Below are 18,026 nucleotides of genomic sequence, written 5' to 3'. Positions count from 1 at the left end.
CAAGAAACATTCCTGCTTCCTGTTTATACACACATGGTAAAATACACACACAGAGATGTTTATTATACAAAGTTTAGAGAAGCCCAGAAAACACAAGGAAGGAAATTAAAACCAAATCTTCCTGACTGCTCAAAGACAACCTGAAGTCTTAGTGTGAACCTTCCACAGCCCCCGTCGCAGAAGCACACGAAGACGAAGCTCCGAACCACTGGAGGCACACGCTCCGAAGACGCAGGCGTCTCCCCAACACTGGACACGGGTCTCCTGTGAGGAACCCACTCACTAACGGACACGGGACAAAAGACTAAGTCAGCAAGGCTTAGACGTCCAAGGACAAGCCCTTTCGTCAAACTCTTCCAAGTCCTACGCATCCTGTAATCGAGACGCCTCTTCCACCCTCTCGGACCTGGGATGCTGACCTTGGGCAAGGGCGGGCAGGGCCGTCTGCAGAGCTGCTCATCTCGGGAGCGGGGTCAGCGTGAGGCCGCCCTCAGCGCCCGCAAGTTCACGCTGAACTTCGGTTCAGGTGGCAATCATCAGGAAGAGCCAGGAGAGTTTGGTTCTCTGCCTGAGGGGGCTTTTCCCAGAGGAGACACCCCGTTCCCAGGTGGGGCTCCCCCTCTGCCCCAACCTGAACAACTGGCCTGCACGGGACGCCCCCACGCTGGGGGCGCAGACCCAGATGGAGAGGGCACCTGGACGATCACAGCCCCCAGGCAAGGTCACTCCTCCATTCACACCAGGCTGCTGGGAATGGATCTGGTCAGACATCACCAACACAGCGGGGACCACTCGCTCCTGCTCCTCCGTCCAGAGGCCTCCCTCCCCTGGCGGGCTCAGGGGCCGAGGCTGGGACCCGCTGTCGCGTCACCTCTCCTCTGGGACACCCCTCTCACTCCCACTCTTAGTGGGGCCTGACGCAGGGGAAGGGAGAAGTGGGACCCCCGTGTGGGCGGGTCATGCATTTGGCCCGGGTCCCGCAACTCCCAACAGGGCTGGGCTGGAGAGCAGGTCTTTCGCACGGTGGTGATGTAAGTCGGGCAAGGGACAAACCCCGGGGAAGTGACCTTGTCCCTCTAGACGAGAACAACAGGGATATTCAAGCGTGAAAGACACTGACCGTCCACACCCCCGAGCTGAGCAGCCCTGGGACGCAAGGTCTTGGACAGGAGGGTGATCGTCTACGAACCCGGCCATCTGACACTGTGATTTAAACCAAGACGAGCATGTTGAACTGAGTGGATGACAGTGCTCACTTACTTACAACCTGCAGTGAATCATGAGTAAGGCGCCACTTCCCCCAGAAGGCACGGGCCCGGCCCCAGGGGAGCACAGCTGAGCCTCAGGGTTAAGCCTGTAACTTAGGAGCCAGCGGCCCACCTTGTACAGAACAGGCGAGTCCGGAGCACACCCAGAGTGAGCCTTTACAAGAAAGCATCGTTTTCCTTTCTAAAAGACTCTTTCAAACGTGAGAGAACCTACTGCACACGGACAGGGACCAGCTGACCAGCGGCTGCGAGGGTTCCCCGTGAGTGGTCACCTCCACTAAAGACCAGGTCAGAAACACTGGAATAAACGATGTGAAACACAGGACTGGAGGAGCCAGAGTAGACTGGACACAAGGAGAGAGGCTGGTGGGTCTTGAGAGCTCGGTCAATGCACGGTCTGGATGCACAGGGCCCGGGGAGCAGGCTGGCATGGGGGGAAGCCCCTCTCAGCAGGCCTGATGAGCCCAAGCTTGGCTGCTGCTTTGCTCCCGGGAGGACGGGCTGCCCAGGGCTTCCCGGGGCCCCTGCCCCATGCAGCAGGTCTCCTCACACCTCTGTCCCCCCAGCCCAGGGACGTCTCTCCCGGGAAGAGTGGAAGCTGCCACCTACGGGGCAGGGACCCTGGGGACGTGGACAAACCTCAGGGCTCAGGACTCACCGTCCTGCCGGCTCCAGGGCCACAGCAGGCGCACCCAGCGGCCTCCCGTCTCTAACTCCACGCTCCACCCCACCCTCCCGGGCTCGGCCCGCACGGGCAGAACCTCAGCTCCCGAGAGCTCGCCCCCCGCCCCACGCAGCCCCCACACCCACCGCTGCAGCTTCTCCCGGATCTCGGGGCTCTTGATCTCATTCTTCAGGCCCTCGAAGGTGTGGGCGGCCGACAGGTTGCAGTAGACGCGGTACTCGTGGTAGGGCGGCACGCCGTGGTCGCGGCCGCGCTGGATGTTGATGGCGGCCAGGTCCAGCGCCACCGAGTGTGCCATGGAGAAGAGCCGCTCGGTGAGCTCCGTGTTGAGCAGCTGGGACGGCACGCGCATCTTGCCGGGCACGCCGAAGAGGCCGCGGAGCAGCGGGTCGATGCCGCCCTCGTTGACGATGCGGAAGGGAGAGAAGAAGGCCTTGTGCAGCGGCACGTGGCCCAGGGCCAGCGGCCGGAAGTCCTCGTCCAGCCGCTGCAGCACAGGGTTGACGAGCGTGTGACCGAAGCGGAAGGCGGCCGTGGCGAAGGCGTTGACGATGCCGGCGTTGACGCCCGGGTCGTAGCCGCGGTACTCGCCCAGCATCTTCATGCCCGCCTCGCCCAGCACCTTGGGCAGCCAGTGCTGGAAGGTGATGTGCTGCATCTGGGCGCCCACCAGCTTGCGGGCTTCGTGGTAGACCGTGTCGCCGTCCCAGTGCGGGTTCAGCGCCAGCAGCTCAGTGGCCACGCGGTTGTGCTCGCGGAACCAGAGTGTGTGCATGCTGGTGAGGCCCAGCTGCTCGTTGGCACGGTGGTCGCCGGCCAGGAAGCAGGGGATGGGGCTCTCGTTCTCGTCCCGCATGCACTCGGTGGGCGGCCCGGCAGCGAAGGGCAGCAGAGGCTTGCCAGAGCGCTGCACAATGCCCTGGCGCAGCAGCCCGCGCTGGCTGGCCAGGTCGCGGACTGCGCGGGCCTCGTGCTCAGAGCTGCCATACACATTGGAGGCGTCGATGTAGGACGTGAGCTGGTTGATCTGCTCGCGGGGGTACACGGAGTTCATGAGCAGCGACGTCATGCCGCTGCCGCACACGGGGCTGGAGCGCACGAAGAACATGCATCGTGCCCCGCTTCGTGCCCGCGGGTCGTCGGGCGGCAGGGCCACCGAGAAGCAGGGTGGGTCGTTGCTGCAGGCCGAGCTGCAGTGCTGCCCGTCGGAGAAGCGGGCCTGGCTCAGGGCCACCACCGTGGAGTCCAGGTCGTGGTCCAGGAACTGGCCCCACTGCATGAGCATGTGCGTGAACTGCTCGTCCGGGGTGATGGCCTCTGAGCCGATGAGGGCCGTGGACACCAGGCGGGGCATGGGCAGCGGGTGCCCGTGGTAGCGCCGGCCCGGGTCGATGCCGCGTGGCGTGTTGAAGCCGTTCTCGTACACGGCCTTGAGCAGGCGCTCGAAGGCGGTGAGCGAGGCGCCCCACATGGGGTGCTGCAGGTTATTGCAGGTGCCGTCGTGCGTGCGGTACTTCCGGTGGAAGCACATGTCCGAGCAGTTGTTCACGCGCCGGTGGGCCGTGCAGCCCGACAGGTTGGCGATCAGGCTCAGGTACTGCGGGGACACGAGGTCGTTGTAGTGGTAACCTGGCCGGGGGCGGGAGACATGGCTCAGCGACCCACGGCTGGCCTGCTGGACCCGACGTGTGCAGGGACCCGGGAGGGGAAAGGCAGGGAGGTGGGCAGCTTCCAGCAGGAGCGGACCTGACGCACCAGCGCCTGCTCCCGCCGCAGGCCCTCCCGGGCCAGACGCCCAGGGCTCCACGCTCGTCCACACTCTGGCTGGACACATCCAGAGCATCTCAGAGCCCAGCAGGGTCGACTAGACCCGGACTTACAGGGAACGGGAGCCAGAGCCCCTCTGCAGAGGACAGGGTCCTAAAAACCCACACACAGGGCAGTGAAGACCCACGGGCGAGTCTGTCCTGGCCGGGGGAGAGGCGATCGGACACTCGGGAGGTGGGAAGACCCAGGGGTGAGTCTGTCCTGGCCGGGGGAGAGGCGATCGGACACTCGGGGAGGTGGGAAGACCCACGGGTGAGTCTGTCCTGGCCCGGGGAGAGGCGATTGGACACTCGGGGAGGTGGGAAGACCCAGGGGCGAGTCTGTTCTGGCCAGGGGAGAGGCGATCGGACACTCGGGGAGGTGGGAAGACCCACGGGCGAGTCCGTCCTGGCCGGGGGAGAGGCGATCGGACACTCGGGGAGGTGGGAAGACCCACGGGCGAGTCCGTCCTGGCCGGGGGAGAGGCGATCGGACACTCGGGGAGGTGGGAAGACCCAGGGGCGAGTCTGTTCTGGCCGGGGGAGAGGCGATCGGACACTCGGGGAGGTGGGAAGACCCACGGGTGTCTGTCCTGGCCCGGGGAGAGGCGATTGGACACTCGGGAGGTGGGCTGTGCCAGAGGAGCTTTGAAGGGACAGGACGCCGGGCTCCCAGTGCCAGCTGGCATCCAGTATCAGACAGGACGCTGGGCTCCCAGCGCCAGCTGGCATCCAGCATCAGGCTCAGACCCGAAACTCTGGCAGCTCCTACCTCCCAGAGAGAAAGCAAGGGTGGCCCCCTGCTCAGTCACAGCCGCCCCAAGGAAGCCCAGTCCTGAGCCCAAGAGCCAGCCTGGGAAGCGTTGCCTCCCACACGCTGCCTGAGCACTCACCCCCTTGGGTCCTACAGAGCTTCATGGTGGGGGGGACCCATGCCAAGGGCAGGGGGAGGGTGGCGTCCACACAGCACCTGCTGGGGCCCCACCAGCACCCTCCTAGCACCCCTGACCTGCACCCAGGGCCTCCCAGAGCTCCCCTCTGCCCAGAGGACCTGAGGGTCAGGGCCCAGGGCCGGGCCAGCACAGCCCCTGAGCTGAGCACACTTCTCGTCCCCACCCGCTCTCCTACCAGGTCTGTGAGAACCACCCACTGTCCCCGCTCAGGCTAACCGCAGTGACGATGCTCGCCACAGACACGGCGCCAGGCGGGCTGGGCCCGCCCTGGGAAGGGGCCCGCCCCGGGAAGGGGCTGTGAGGGTGGCGCTGCGGGTACTGACTGGTTCCGTTGAGGTCCACCATCAGGCCGTGCCGCACGTGCTCCTGGATCAGCTGCAGCGTCCGCTCAAAAATCTCCCCGGCCCGGGCCTGCTCCACTGTGTAGGGGTCCCGCGGGTACCGGAACAGGGCCAGCAGGTCGTTCGGGGAGCGAGGGCGGCTGGCGGGCGCGTGGGGCGAGGAGGCAAGAGTGGAACAGATGACCGAGAACAAAAGTCACTCAAGAATCACCGCAGTTAACTGTTTCTACGGCTACATTTCCATGGACAGGAAGCACCGTACCTCACTCATCCCATGGAAGGCAACAAAGCAAAGGAACAAAGTCAAAAGACGCTAAAAATAAGTGATTCATTACGTCAATAGAAAGAAAACACAGATAGTCTATTTTAATTCAAACGCAGTAAAAACACTTGGGGGTTGCCAAGATGAGCAAACGCATGAATGGCTTAAGAAATACTTTGTTTTTGCCAACTCACTGAGTAACAAGCCCAAGAAATGAGTCAAAAGTTTTCTGAAATGTTCTATTTGTGAATCACAGGTCAGCTTCTGCTTGGAAAGGACACACCTTTCTGTTAGCCCCCAGAAAAGCTAACACAACGCTGTTCACGATTTGCAGATTAGAACACTGCTTTATGCCAGGAATCAGATGAGAGCTTGGTGTGGGAGAAGCGCACGCCCTCTGTAAACCCAGTCCGCGAGCAGGTCACAGCTGCGACTGCTTCTGCACATACCTGTCAAACAAGTGTGTCCGCGTGGAGTTGATGGCTCTGTCCACTGTTGCGATGGCTTCGACGATGGACGTGGCCACAAACGGGTCCCCGTTCCGACTGACATCGGGAACTAGGAGGCAGGAGGTCGTGGGTTACCAGCACACACACAGACACGGGTCACAGAACAAAGACCAGACACCACGGCGCAGACTCCGCTCCAGTGCTGTTTCTATTTTTCCCTCCAAACCTTCAGTGTCTTTATCACAAATTCTACTAGAAGCAGTTTTCAAACTGCATGAAAGATGCAGACACTTTAAAATCACAGGATTCACCACAAAGGGTCAAAGAAGCTGTAACTGAAAACTCCGAAGTTCTTCTAGCAAAGTATCAGCTGACGGGGAGGCCGACTCAGGTCCGCTGAGTGGCCGCCCTGCCCTGCTGGGCTTTAACCTCCAGTGGGTGCTGTGACGCCTCCTGCCGAGGGACAGACAGTCCTCCTGCTGCTGGACCTCAGCCCACTCGCCTCCCAAGGCTCTGCTGCCCCCCGTCCTAATCCTCACAGAGGATCAGACATCCCACAGCCAGCCTGGGTGCCTGCGCACTGTGCTCACACACACACACGCACACGCACACAAACACGCGCACACGCACACACACACACAAACACGCATACACACACACGCATACACACACACGCACACGCGCACACGCTGCTGAACCTGCCACCTCTGAAGTTATGGCTTCCTTTCCACTGTCCTCTCTTCATTCCTTTTCAACTTACCAGCATTTAGAGTTTGCTAAACAAAACAGCTTTGTTCCAACCAAGCTTTTATCTTTAAAAACGCCTCAGGACAGGTCACCAAGAACGTGCACTTTAACAAACTAAACAGTAACTTTTTTCCTTCAAAATACGCAAACCTTCTAGAAAACTCGACGTGGTGGAAAATGCCCTTGGTGAGATGCTGCCTTCATGCGGCGGTTCTGGGCGAAGCCCCTCCTCCGGGCGCACACCTTCCTCCGGGCGCACCCCCTGCTCCGGGCGCAGCCCCTCCTCCGGGTACACCCCTTCCTCCGGGCGCACCCCCTGCTCCGGGCGCAGCCCCTCCTCCGGGTACACCCCTTCCTCTGGGCGCAGCCCCTGCTCCGAGTGCAGCCCCTCCTCCGGACGTACCCCCTGCTCCGAGTGCAGCCCCTCCTCCGGGCGCAGCCCCTGCTCCGGGCATACCCCTTCCTCCGGGCACACCCCATCCTCTGGGCACAGCCCCTGCTCCGGGCGCACCCCCTCCTCCGGGCGCACCCCCTGCTCTGAGTGCAGCCCCTCCTCCGGGCGCAGCCCCTGCTCCGGGCATACCCCTTCCTCCAGGCGCACCCCATCCTCCGGGCGCACCCCTTGCTCCAGGCGCACCCCTTCCTCCGTGCGCACCCCGTTCTCCGGGCGCACCCCCTGCTCCGGGCGCAGCCCCTCCTCCGGGTACACCCCTTCCTCTGGGCGCAGCCCCTGCTCTGAGTGCAGCCCCTCCTCCGGACGTACCCCCTGCTCCGAGTGCAGCCCCTCCTCCGGGCGCAGCCCCTGCTCCGGGCATACCCCTTCCTCCGGGCACACCCCATCCTCTGGGCACAGCCCCTGCTCCGGGCGCACACCCTCCTCCGGGTACACCCCTTCCTCCGGGCGCACCCCCTGCTCCGAGTGCAGCCCCTCCTCCGGGCGCAGCCCCTGCTCCGGGCATACCCCTTCCTCCGGGCGCACCCCCTCCTCCAGGCACTGATCTTAAATGCAGCCTGACTGGACTTTGTCTTGCAGCTGATTAACAACGCGTGGTAGTTTCAGGTGGACAAAAGGGCTTCAGTCACACGTATGCATCCATCCTCCTCCGAACTCCCCGCCCATCCAGGCTGCCACTTAACATTGAGCAGATGCCTGAAACACAGCGTTCTCAACACAGTATTTTTTCATATTCTCAGAATTGGGATGGAAGTTTCAAGTCTCATTCAAATATTTTTAAATCACTAATCACTTTTAGCAGTAATACTAGATGCCAAAGTACATGGAGTTGAATCAAAGTTTTGAGTGAATATAAATTAGAAATCTACATTCTAGTCATACTAAGTCAAACGAGTTGAATCAAAATGTCATAATTTTTTCAGCTAGGCAAAAACTCATGAATTTTCTAAAACAAATACTATATTGACATAATATATATACACACAAAAGCTTTTCTGGTATGCTTCATAAAGGCTTGAGAGAGAATGACAGCAAAAAAAAAAAAGATGGAAAAATTGAAGAAATGTAAACTGAGTGAAATGGGAGCACTGAGTGTGAAACAGGAAAAAGGAAACAAACTGGAGAGAGCAAGGCCAGGCCAGCTGCTCATCAGTCACAGCGCGCCCTGGAGAAGGACAGTGACGCCTGGGCCTTTGTGGTTTTCAAACAATCCAAGATAATTCTGTTATGCATCTGGATTTTAAAAAGTGATTATTCTTGGGCTTCCCTTGTGACTCAGCTGGTAAAGAATCCACCTGCAATGCGGGAGACCTGGGTTTGATCCCTGGGTTGGGAAGATCCCCTGGAGAAGGGAAAGGCTACCCAATCCAGGATTCTGGCCTGGAGAATTCCGTGGACTGTACAGTCCATGGGGTCGCAAAGAGTTGGACATGACTGAGCGACTTTCACTTTCAGAAGTTTTCTATTAAATGGTAGTTTCAATGATATAAAATTCGATTATTTTCTGTTGAACAGTTGTGATATAATTATTGTAACCAGCAAAAATATAATAGTAACAGCTGTTTATCAGTGTTCACAATCAACAGCCAGACAAAACACAAAACATAATTACACTTGCAAGCCCTAAAGGAAACACGATCACCCTAACAATATAGAACCTGCACAGTTTAGGGCTAAGCAGCGCGACGCGGAGGTGCATCTGTGCACACGTGCTCAGCCACCCAGCCTGTCTGGTGCCTTTAATCCACTTACGGTTAAGGCAATTTGGGTACGTATGATAATTACATGACATTACCATATTCTTAATTGTTTTGGGTTTATTTTGTGTGGGTCTTTTTCCTTCTCTTGTGTTTCCTGCCTACAGAAATCCCTTTAGCATCTGTTGTCCAGCTGGTTTGGTACAGATGTACTCTCTTAACTTTCACTTGTCTGGAAAGCTTTTGATTTCTCCATCAAATCTGAGTCTTTCTGGGTAGTGTTCTTGGTTGCTGGCTCTTCCCCTTCATCACTTTAAATGTACCACGCCTGCCCTCTGGCCTGTAGTTTCCGCTGAGCAGACGGGAGCGCCCCTGTATGTCACCTGTCGCTTTTCCCTTGGCTCTTTTCACAGCTTATCTTTGTCTTTGGGTTTTGTCAGTGTGACTGCTATGTGTCTCGGTGTGCTCCTCCTTGGGTTTATCCCGCCCGGGACTCCGTGCTTCCCGGACCTGGTTGACTATCTCCTTTCCCACGTTAGGGAACTTTTCAGCTATTTCTTCAAATCTTCCTTGGGTCCTTTCTCTCTCTCTTCTCCTTCTGGGATCCCCGTAATGCACGTGTTGGTGCGTTGATGTCCCGGAGGTCTCAGGCTACCTTCATTCCCTCTCACTCTTTTTTCTGCAGTCTGCTCTGTGGCGGTGATTCCCACCACTCTGTCCTCCAGGCCACTCCTCTGTTCTTCTGCCTCAGCTAAGTGCTGCTGACTGCCTCCAGCGCGCTGTCATCTCGGTTTGTTTGTTCTTTAACTCCTCTAGGCCTTTGGGAAACATTTCCTGCATCTTTTCCATTTTGTGTCTGAGATCCTGGATCATCTTCACTATCAGTATTCTCAATTTTTTTCTGGAAGGTTGCCTATCTCCAATTCATCTGGTTGCTTTTCTGGGGTTTTATCTTATCCCTTCATCTGGGACGAAAACTCTTCCTCATGGTTAAGCCTCTGTGATGTGGTTTTGGGCCCAGCTGCTGCGGGACTGTGGTCCTTCTTGCGTCTTCTGTCTGCCCTCTGGTGGATGAGGCCACAAGGCATGTATAAGCTTCCTGATGGGAGGGACTGGGTGGTGGGAAAAACTGGGTCTTGCTCAGTAAAAGTTTAATCCAGTCACCCATTGATCCCACCTTGTGAGTCACGCGGCCTGGGGTCTACAGGCTCTGTGGTAGGGTCAGTGGTCACCTCCACGGGGACTTAGGCCGAGGGGCCCCTTCCAGGACTTGCTGCCAGGACCCCCGTCCCTGTGAGGAGCCACTGCTGGCCGGCGCCTCCTCAGGAGAGGCCCCCACACAGGCCGGCAGGACCCCCGGCCCTGTGAGGGGCCACTGCTGGCCGGCGCCTCCTCAGGAGAGGCCCCCACACAGGCCGGCAGGACCCCCGTCCCTGTGAGGAGCCACTGCTGGCCGGCGCCTCCTCAGGAGAGGCCCCCACACAGGCCGGCAGGACCCCCGTCCCTGTGAGGGGCCACTGCTGGCCGGCGCCTCCTCAGGAGAGGCCCCCACACAGGCCGGCAGGACCCCCGTCCCTGTGAGGGGCCACTGCTGGCCGGCGCCTCCTCAGGAGAGGCCCCCACACAGGCCGGCAGGACCCCCGTCCCTGTGAGGGGCCACTGCTGGCCGGTGCCTCCACAGGAGAGGCCCCCACACAGGCCGGCAGGACCCCCGTCCCTGTGAGGGGCCACTGCTGGCCGGCGCCTCCTCAGGAGAGGCCCCACACAGGCCGGCAGGCCTGGCTCCGTCTCCTGTGGGGTCACTGCTCCTTTTGCCCAGATCCTGGCACATACGAGATTCTGCGTGTGCCCTCCAGGGCAAGACGCTGCTTCCCCCAGGCCTGTGGGAGTCCTGTAAGCAAACCCCGCTGGCCTTCAGGGTCAGGCTCCCGGGGGACGCCCAGTCCCTTTGTCAGACCCCCAGGCTGGGAAGCCTGACGTGAGGCTCAGGGTCTTCCCCAGAGCGGGAGAGCGTCTCTGGTATCATTGTTCTCCTGTCACGGGCTGCCTACCCTGGGGGCATGAGATCTGACTTTCCTGTGCTTGCCCGCCTCCCACCACTTCGCTGTGGCTTCTTAGTCTTTGGACACGGGGCATCTTTTTCTGGTGGGTTCCAGTGTTCTCCTGTCAATGGCTATTCAACCACTAGCTGTGATTTCGGTGTCCTCACAGGAGATGAGCCCACATCCTTCTACTCTGCCATCCTGAACCAGAAGCCCCTGCATTAGGTAACTTTTAGAGCCTAATATTTTTATAGGTTTTATGCACCTAATGCCACAAGTCAGATAAACGGACAGGACAATCTTACATAATTTTGTCACCTAACATTTCGTTATTACCAATGACTTAAGTTGAATTTGTTTTTAAATCAGGAAATTCACTGATTTAATTTATAATCACTCCAGTCTAATATAATGGGAAAATAAGGTCATTTAACATTAAAAAAAAAAAAAAAGAAAAAAAAAGAGACATGCAGATGTGCCTCTACCGCGGTCTGCAGGTGCCCACGGGCTCAAGGAGCCACCGGGGCATCCATATAAACAACGGTGTTTCTTCCACGTTTTTTATACTTGAAAAATAATGTTGCTTTAACATGAATTAGTTACACCCACGATCTCCAAAATAACCACATTTTAGTGAATTTCCTTTACCCTTTTTTTTTTAAGGTACGTATGTTTTTGAATTACTTTCCTAAGACTATTGCTTGGGAAAAAACAAATGCAACTTACCAAGTGCAGGTCTGGGTGGAGCTGTAAGACTTACAAAAAGCTACAGGCTTGCATTTTACCCTGTTTGCTTGGAACCAAGGAGCACGTCCGAAGTTTGCAGCTCTGGGATGGGAAGCACTGCCCGTCGGCATAGAGCGGGCCCGCCAGGCCCTGGGGCAGGACCAGACTCAGGGAAGGGGACGGCCCCTGCCCTCGTGTGGGTTTCAGATGAGGGCTGAGCACACCCTAGGGCCACAGGAGGCCACACACGCTCAGAATGGACAGAACGCAGAACGAAGGGGCCCGGACTCCACAGCAGGAGCTGCGTCTGTGCTTCTGCCAAATGGTGGCTGCAAATTACATGTTGCAGAACTCGAGAGGGTTTGGGCAACCACTAAACCAACTGCAAAACCCAGAGCGAGGAGGCCCTCCAAGCGGGCCGCCACGGCGCTCTCAGAGCCTGGGGCAGTGGAGGGGGGCGGCTGTGCCTCTGGGCTGCGCCAACCTTTCTGCAAAGTGGACGTGCCCTGCTCTCTAACTGCCTCCAAGCTCGCGGGGCATCCACTCCGTAGCCTCACCGTTCACGCTGAGCACCATGCTGACCGATGCCTGCCCGATCGTGTTCCGGGCCACACACTCGTAGCGGCCAGCATCTGCGGTCCCAACGTCGCGGATGGTCAGGAACCCCTCGGGGCTGATGTGAAATTTCCCACTTTCTGTCACCTGAACCCCATCCTGGAGCAAAATAAGCGGAGAGGATGGTGGGAATCAGACTAAGGACCCGAAGGGTCTCTCCTGGGGGAGGGGCACCACGTGCCAGGGCCTCGCGAACGGAGCGCTCCTGATGGCTGTTCTCAGACCCGCCAGACACTGGGACGATCCTGCCCACTGCAGATTCAAGGGCAGGAGCCCCTCCTACCTGCTGGCAAAATACCCAGAAAGCTTAAGACACAAACCTCGCTGTGTGGGACTTTGCAGGATCCCAGGGCACAAAAGGTGACCTTCGTGGGACGTGTGTTGGGCTGGCGGTGCACAGCGGGGCAGCCAGCGTGTGGGAGCAGCCAGGGCAGGTGTGTGTCGCCAAGGAAGGCAGGTGACCCCCCAGGACGAGGAGGAAGCAAGGCAGGCGGAGGCATCAAGGCCCCGAGGACCCCACCTCCCTCTCAGGGAACCACTTCACGACCTCCAGAAATGTGGGTTGTATTGAACAATTTGCTCACAGTTGAACACAGACTAGCGTTTCTGTGCTGGGCTCAGTAAGAACAACACAGTGAAACGGACACCAGAAAATCTCTCCAGTGATTGCTGGACGAGGACCTAGCAAGAGGGACTTCGTTTTCGCTTCTGTCACCAAGGACACGCACGGGCAAATGTCCCGAGTCGGTCTTGTTCAGGGTGGCTGTCTCCCCCACGAAGGCAGGGCCGGACGCCTCAGCCCTTACCTTGTTCCAGGTCACAGCGGGCTCCGGCTCGCCCTGGGGACGGCAGGGCAGCTGGACGTTGCTGCCCACCTCCACCGTCATGTCCCTGGGGACGCTGGTGAACACCGGGGTGACTGCAAGGCAAGGACAGGGGCTGCCGCGCACAGAACCCAGGCAGTTCAAGGTTTGCAGCAGATGCCCCGCCCCCGGTCTGAGCAGGCCCAGGGCACCGAGTGCCCTCGCTGTGGCCGGGCCGTGACCCTGTTTCCTGCTAAGAAGAAGCCAGACAGGACCTCTGGGGCTTCCAGCCTCCCCGTGAGCGGCAGCCTCAGGGCAGTGGCCCGCCTGTCTGTGTGGCTCCTGCCCTGCGTGCGAGTCCAAGGCCTCGACCCCCAGGAACTGGTGATGAGGCAGGAAGCAGGGCACCAGCTAGCAGCCCCACTCACGGGCCATCCACTGTCCTGCCTGGTCAGGACTGGAAGGAAACCCAAAGCCCATCGGCCGGATCAGACCCAGGCCTCAACCCCTATCGACACTCTGCAGGCAGAGCCTCCAGCCCCCTCCCCCAGGCCAGGCCACCCACGACACGGGGCCACAGACTAGCAGTGGACGCACAGCCCACTGAACCGCAGGAGCCCACCATGCCCATGCCCCCATGAGCAGGGTCCCCACGGCTGACATGGACGATTCCAGCTATGACTAAGGCCTCATGATGCAAGTCCAGGGTGGTCTGCTGGGGGAGGGTGAGGACCACCGTCTACCTCGGGGCTGGACGGTCAGGTGTGCAGCGACCCTCTGGGAGCCGATGATGTTCACGGCCTGGCACTCGTACTGGCCCTGGTCATGCAGGGCGACGGCCAAGATCCTCAGCGTCCCCGAGGACAGGACCAGGTGGCGCCTGTCCACCGACAGCTGGCTCCCTGCAAGGTTGAGACACGCTCTCAGCGATGCGGACGCAGGGGCAGGAGCCTAGCCTTCCTCGGGGCCAGGCAGAGGCCTGACTGAGGGATGGAAGGATCGAGGAGCTTCTGTCCCCAGGTCCGTGTTCCCGGAGGCGGGCTTGCCGCCCTGGTCCTCGGTGAGGATAGGTCCGGCCGGATGCGCCGCGGCGCTGAGTCACGTCTGATTCCACTGCTGCGGCCTGCCCAGGGCACCGTGCCCCAGGGAGCGAAGAGGGGCAGGGCGGGTGGCTGCCCTGTGGGCCACTCACCTCCTTTGGTCCAGGCGATGACAGGCTGCGGGTAGCCCTTTGCCTCACAGTGGAACTCAACCGTCTGGCCCTCGATGACAGCTCTGTCCTGGGGCGTCACGGTGAACTGAGGAAGCGCTTACGGGGGGAAAGACGCAGAAACGAGGCATTAAGGGGACAGCTCTGGGTGCAAAGCCAGTCTCCTTCCCGGAGCGAGGCCGCCCCGAGGGCCCACCAGGACCCCTCTGCTGGTGCGGCATCCCAGGGAGGGAGGAAGAGGCCAGAGAAAAGGATGCGGAGTAGGAAGAAGACCACACCCTGGGTGCTTCTCAGCATCACACGGTCACGTGTGCGGAGACTATTGATCCAACAGCATAGAACTCACTAACGACCAACCTCGGTTCCTGCAAAGGGCCCAGATTCATCTCCTCAGCCTAAACCAATATATTTGCAAATGGATAAATGTCATCCAGTGCAACTATGTGCGGTGACAGGGGTTATGTTGTTACTACTGGGTGAGAGAGACAAAAGCGAATTACAGAATAAATATATCCAACGTAATTCCATTTTTATAAAAGCATCAAGCCAGCTTCCCAGGTGGCGCTAGTGGTAAAGAAACGGCCTGCCGATGCGGGAGACGCGGGAGACGGGGGCTCAGCCCTGGGTCGGGAAGATCCCCTGGAGGACAGTATGGCAACCCCCTCCAGGATTCTGGCCTGGAGAATCCAAGGGACAGAGGACCTGGTGGGCTAGAGCCCATGGGGTCACAAAGAGTCGGGCACGACTGAAACGACTCAGCACACACACGACAGCCACAATCAAAACCAAACAACATGACTGTACGGGCGTGCGTGCAGAGAAAGAGCCGGAGGACAGAGGAAAAGTCACTGGCGTCCAGTGAGTCTGCTTCCGCCGGAGGCCGGAAAAGCCGACGGGGAGGCAGGAGGAGGGAAACTCGTCTTCTGCGCTCACACTCCTGCGCCGTCCTAGCCCTTGTCAGCCCAAGTCCCGCTTTGCAACTAAGTTTGAAAACTATTCATAAACTCATTCTAACCAGTCAAGGACTTCGGAAACACATAACGTTAAGTCTTAGAACTATATATACTCTCAGGCTCCGAGTTCAGAAGTCGACCCTAAGGAAATTCCAACACGTGTGCCAGCCTTCTAGACAACGGTGAATCGGCACACACACCCACATTCACACGGAGGACACGGCAGAAAACGCACACCCACATTCACACGGAGGACACGGCAGAAAAACAGAGCCCTGGCCGCCTGATGCCTCCGGGCGGAAAATCAACGTGTCAGCAGTCCCACGGAGGGTCTGCAGGGACGGGGTATCAGGAGGAGCTCCGGCCGCTCTGGGGAGGCCAGGGAGGCGGGGCTCCGCGCGGGCCGGCCTCACCAGGAGGAGCTCGGGGCGCTCCAGGGACGCCAGGGAGGCGGGGCTCCGCACCGGCGGGCCTCACCTTGGACGATGATGAACGCCGTCGCGTGGATGCTGTCCACCGTGTTGGAGGCGAAGCAGGCGTACTCCCCGCTGTCCTCCTGCTCCACGTTCTGGATGTAGAGGCCGCCGGACGGGGTGATGCTCACCCGAGGGTCCGTGGGCACGGGGCTGCGGTCGCCCCTGGTCCAGGTGATCTGAGGCGGGGGGTGGCCCGTGGCGCTGCACTCCAAAGTCACACTCTCCCCGACCAGCACCTCTGTGTTCTGGGGCTGGATGACAAATGCTGGGCGAGCTGCCGCGGGAGACAGATGTGCAATCAACATCCTCCAGCTTAGCAGACCCGTCTGCTTGCCTTTCCTACTCGTTCTACCTACTGACGTCTAAAATGAGTAGAACCAATTCAACACAACTGCACGCTTTATCTCCTCTCCTTTTCAAAGAAACGTGCAGACCACAAAGACAGCGCACGGCGTCAGGTCAAGCCAGCATCAGCAGGGCTGACCAGTTAGAACCGGTTCCTTTTTCAAACATGGACTGAATTCTGGTGCAGTCTCACTTTTGATGATTCTAAAAGCATTTTGTCAGTCTTGTTAGTAAGTAAACCTTGCGAGTAGTTCTTACTGGTTATAAAACACTGTTTTTAAAGGGTATTTAGAACATACAGAAATAAAAAATTTTTCCCTCACAGAAAGGAAAATACAAACGAATAGCATGATAATAGTTCAGTTCAGTTCAGTTGCTCAGTTTTCAACTCTAAATCCAGAAAAAAAATCCACATATTTATTATTGAGCTCTTGAGATGAGTATGCACAGAAACAGACATGTTTCTAACACGTCAGGAGCGCAAGCTGCCCTGCTCCACCAGGACAGAAACGTGGCTGCGCATCTCAAATCCGGAAATTCACTCACCCTTCCGCTCAGAAATTACTCTGCTAGGACTTTACCCCATAGGTATTTTAATAGGCTTACAGAACAATACATGTTTTTAAAAAAGGACTTATTACTGTGCTGTTTCTTTGGGCTGACATCCTTATTCACGATTTTCCAACCGAAAAAGCTCCAAAAATAAGTAATCTTTTTGTAACTTCTTTGGTTACAAACCTTGATCTATCTAGCCCAAAGCTACTTACAGCCTTCATCTATTCCACTTACTGAACACTCACAGGATTGGCTAGGATTTTATATATTGATTATGATGTTATTTGAGATTCTGTGACAGTTTAGAGCAGAGCAAAATGGTGGGAAAGGTACAGGTGATAAACACTAATTAAAGGAAAAATGGTTGCCTCTGTATAAAATCAGACCCATCTTAGGGCAAAAAACACTGAGAGAGGTGAAAGTGTTAATAATCAAAGTTTAATTCATGAGGAAGATAAACACTGTGGACTAATATGTCCCTAATAACAGAGCTTCAAAATAGATAAAGAACATTTACCCTTTGTGACTCATGGAAACTTACTCACAGGCCATCGTCATCTATATCATAGGACTGGCAGACTTCCACAGAGGGGCACAGCGCATGTACTTTGGGCCTTTCAGGCCATAAATCTTTGAGTATGATTATGTTCCAAAAAGACCTAATCAATAGACTGAAATCTGAACTTCATTTCATCATGTATTCTAAACTGCTATTCGTAAGTGTTTTCAATCACATAAAAAAGGCAAAACACATTCTTAGTGTAAAGATCTTGTAAAGCCAGGCAGTGGTCCAGGCTGGGCGGCCCCCGGTCCAGGCTGGGCGGCCCCTGGTCCAGGCTGGGCGGCCCCTGGTCCAGGCCGGGCGGCCCCTGGTCCAGGCTGACTGGCTGCCACTGGTCCAGGCCGGGCGGCCCCTGGTCCAGGCTGACTGGCTGCCCCCGGTCCAGGCCGGGCAGTCCCTGGTCCAGGCCGGGCAGTCCCCGGTCCAGGCTGGGCGGCCCCCGGTCCAGGCCGGGCGGCCCCCGGTCCAGGCTGGGCGGCTGCCACTGGCTGAGCCCTTGGTCTGCAGTGACCTCCCCACCCCCCTGTAGGAGACGCTTCACGTGCATCTCTGGGAGCAAGGCCAACAAGCTGAGACTGGTGCACTAAGGAAGGCTCTTGTTCCTGAGAAACAAACCAAGATTCGGATCAAAAGAGGTTAGATTTGGAATTCTCGGGCCAGAGAGAGACTACTATTCCCATCCAGGGATCAGCGGCCCTGTTGACACAGCAACTGTGCTAAGGACTGGCCCTTTCACGTTCTGCTGTTCCCTTCTGTTCTGACGTGTCCCTCCAGCACTGCACCACTCCGGTCAACATTGTGTGGGTTTCCCTGGTCCTTACAAACAAAGCACAAGCTCCTTCATGACCAGGAGCCCTGTCTTGTCTGGCAGACTCACAGCCGTGTGGCTCTGCAGAAATCCTGGACGCCTTGCTCCACTTGGGGAACCTGGGATTAAAGGGATTTGACTTGGCTGCAGTTATCTGCCCTGCGCATTCCTCTAAACTGGTGTTTGAGAGCTGGGGATTCTCATTCATCAGTAAATCTGGACATGTCTCTGCTGGGATATACCGAGGCATACAAAGTTCTCATAGTAAGA

At 57.7% G+C, this 18,026-nt stretch overlaps 1 protein-coding gene across 3 annotated transcripts in view; it reads right to left on the bottom strand.

Annotated features, from left to right (window-relative positions):
• PXDN (peroxidasin) overlaps positions 1 to 18,026 on the bottom strand; it is a 65,321-nt gene that overhangs the window by 7,636 nt on the left and 39,659 nt on the right. For all 3 annotated transcript variants that reach the window (XM_027550714.1, XM_027550715.1, XM_027550716.1), the window contains 8 exons: positions 15,488 to 15,760; positions 14,040 to 14,156; positions 13,591 to 13,749; positions 12,851 to 12,963; positions 11,987 to 12,143; positions 5,764 to 5,872; positions 5,035 to 5,192; positions 2,079 to 3,582 (listed from right to left, as the gene is read on the bottom strand). In XM_027550714.1, coding sequence (XP_027406515.1) covers positions 2,079 to 3,582; positions 5,035 to 5,192; positions 5,764 to 5,872; positions 11,987 to 12,143; positions 12,851 to 12,963; positions 13,591 to 13,749; positions 14,040 to 14,156; positions 15,488 to 15,760 — 2,590 coding nt within the window. The remainder of the gene's footprint in view (positions 1 to 2,078; positions 3,583 to 5,034; positions 5,193 to 5,763; positions 5,873 to 11,986; positions 12,144 to 12,850; positions 12,964 to 13,590; positions 13,750 to 14,039; positions 14,157 to 15,487; positions 15,761 to 18,026) is intronic.

This window comes from Bos indicus x Bos taurus, chromosome 8 (assembly GCF_003369695.1).
Source record: "Bos indicus x Bos taurus breed Angus x Brahman F1 hybrid chromosome 8, Bos_hybrid_MaternalHap_v2.0, whole genome shotgun sequence".
Classification (NCBI taxonomy): Eukaryota; Metazoa; Chordata; class Mammalia; order Artiodactyla; family Bovidae; genus Bos; species Bos indicus x Bos taurus.
This window is presented reverse-complemented; position numbering and strand designations above follow the sequence as displayed.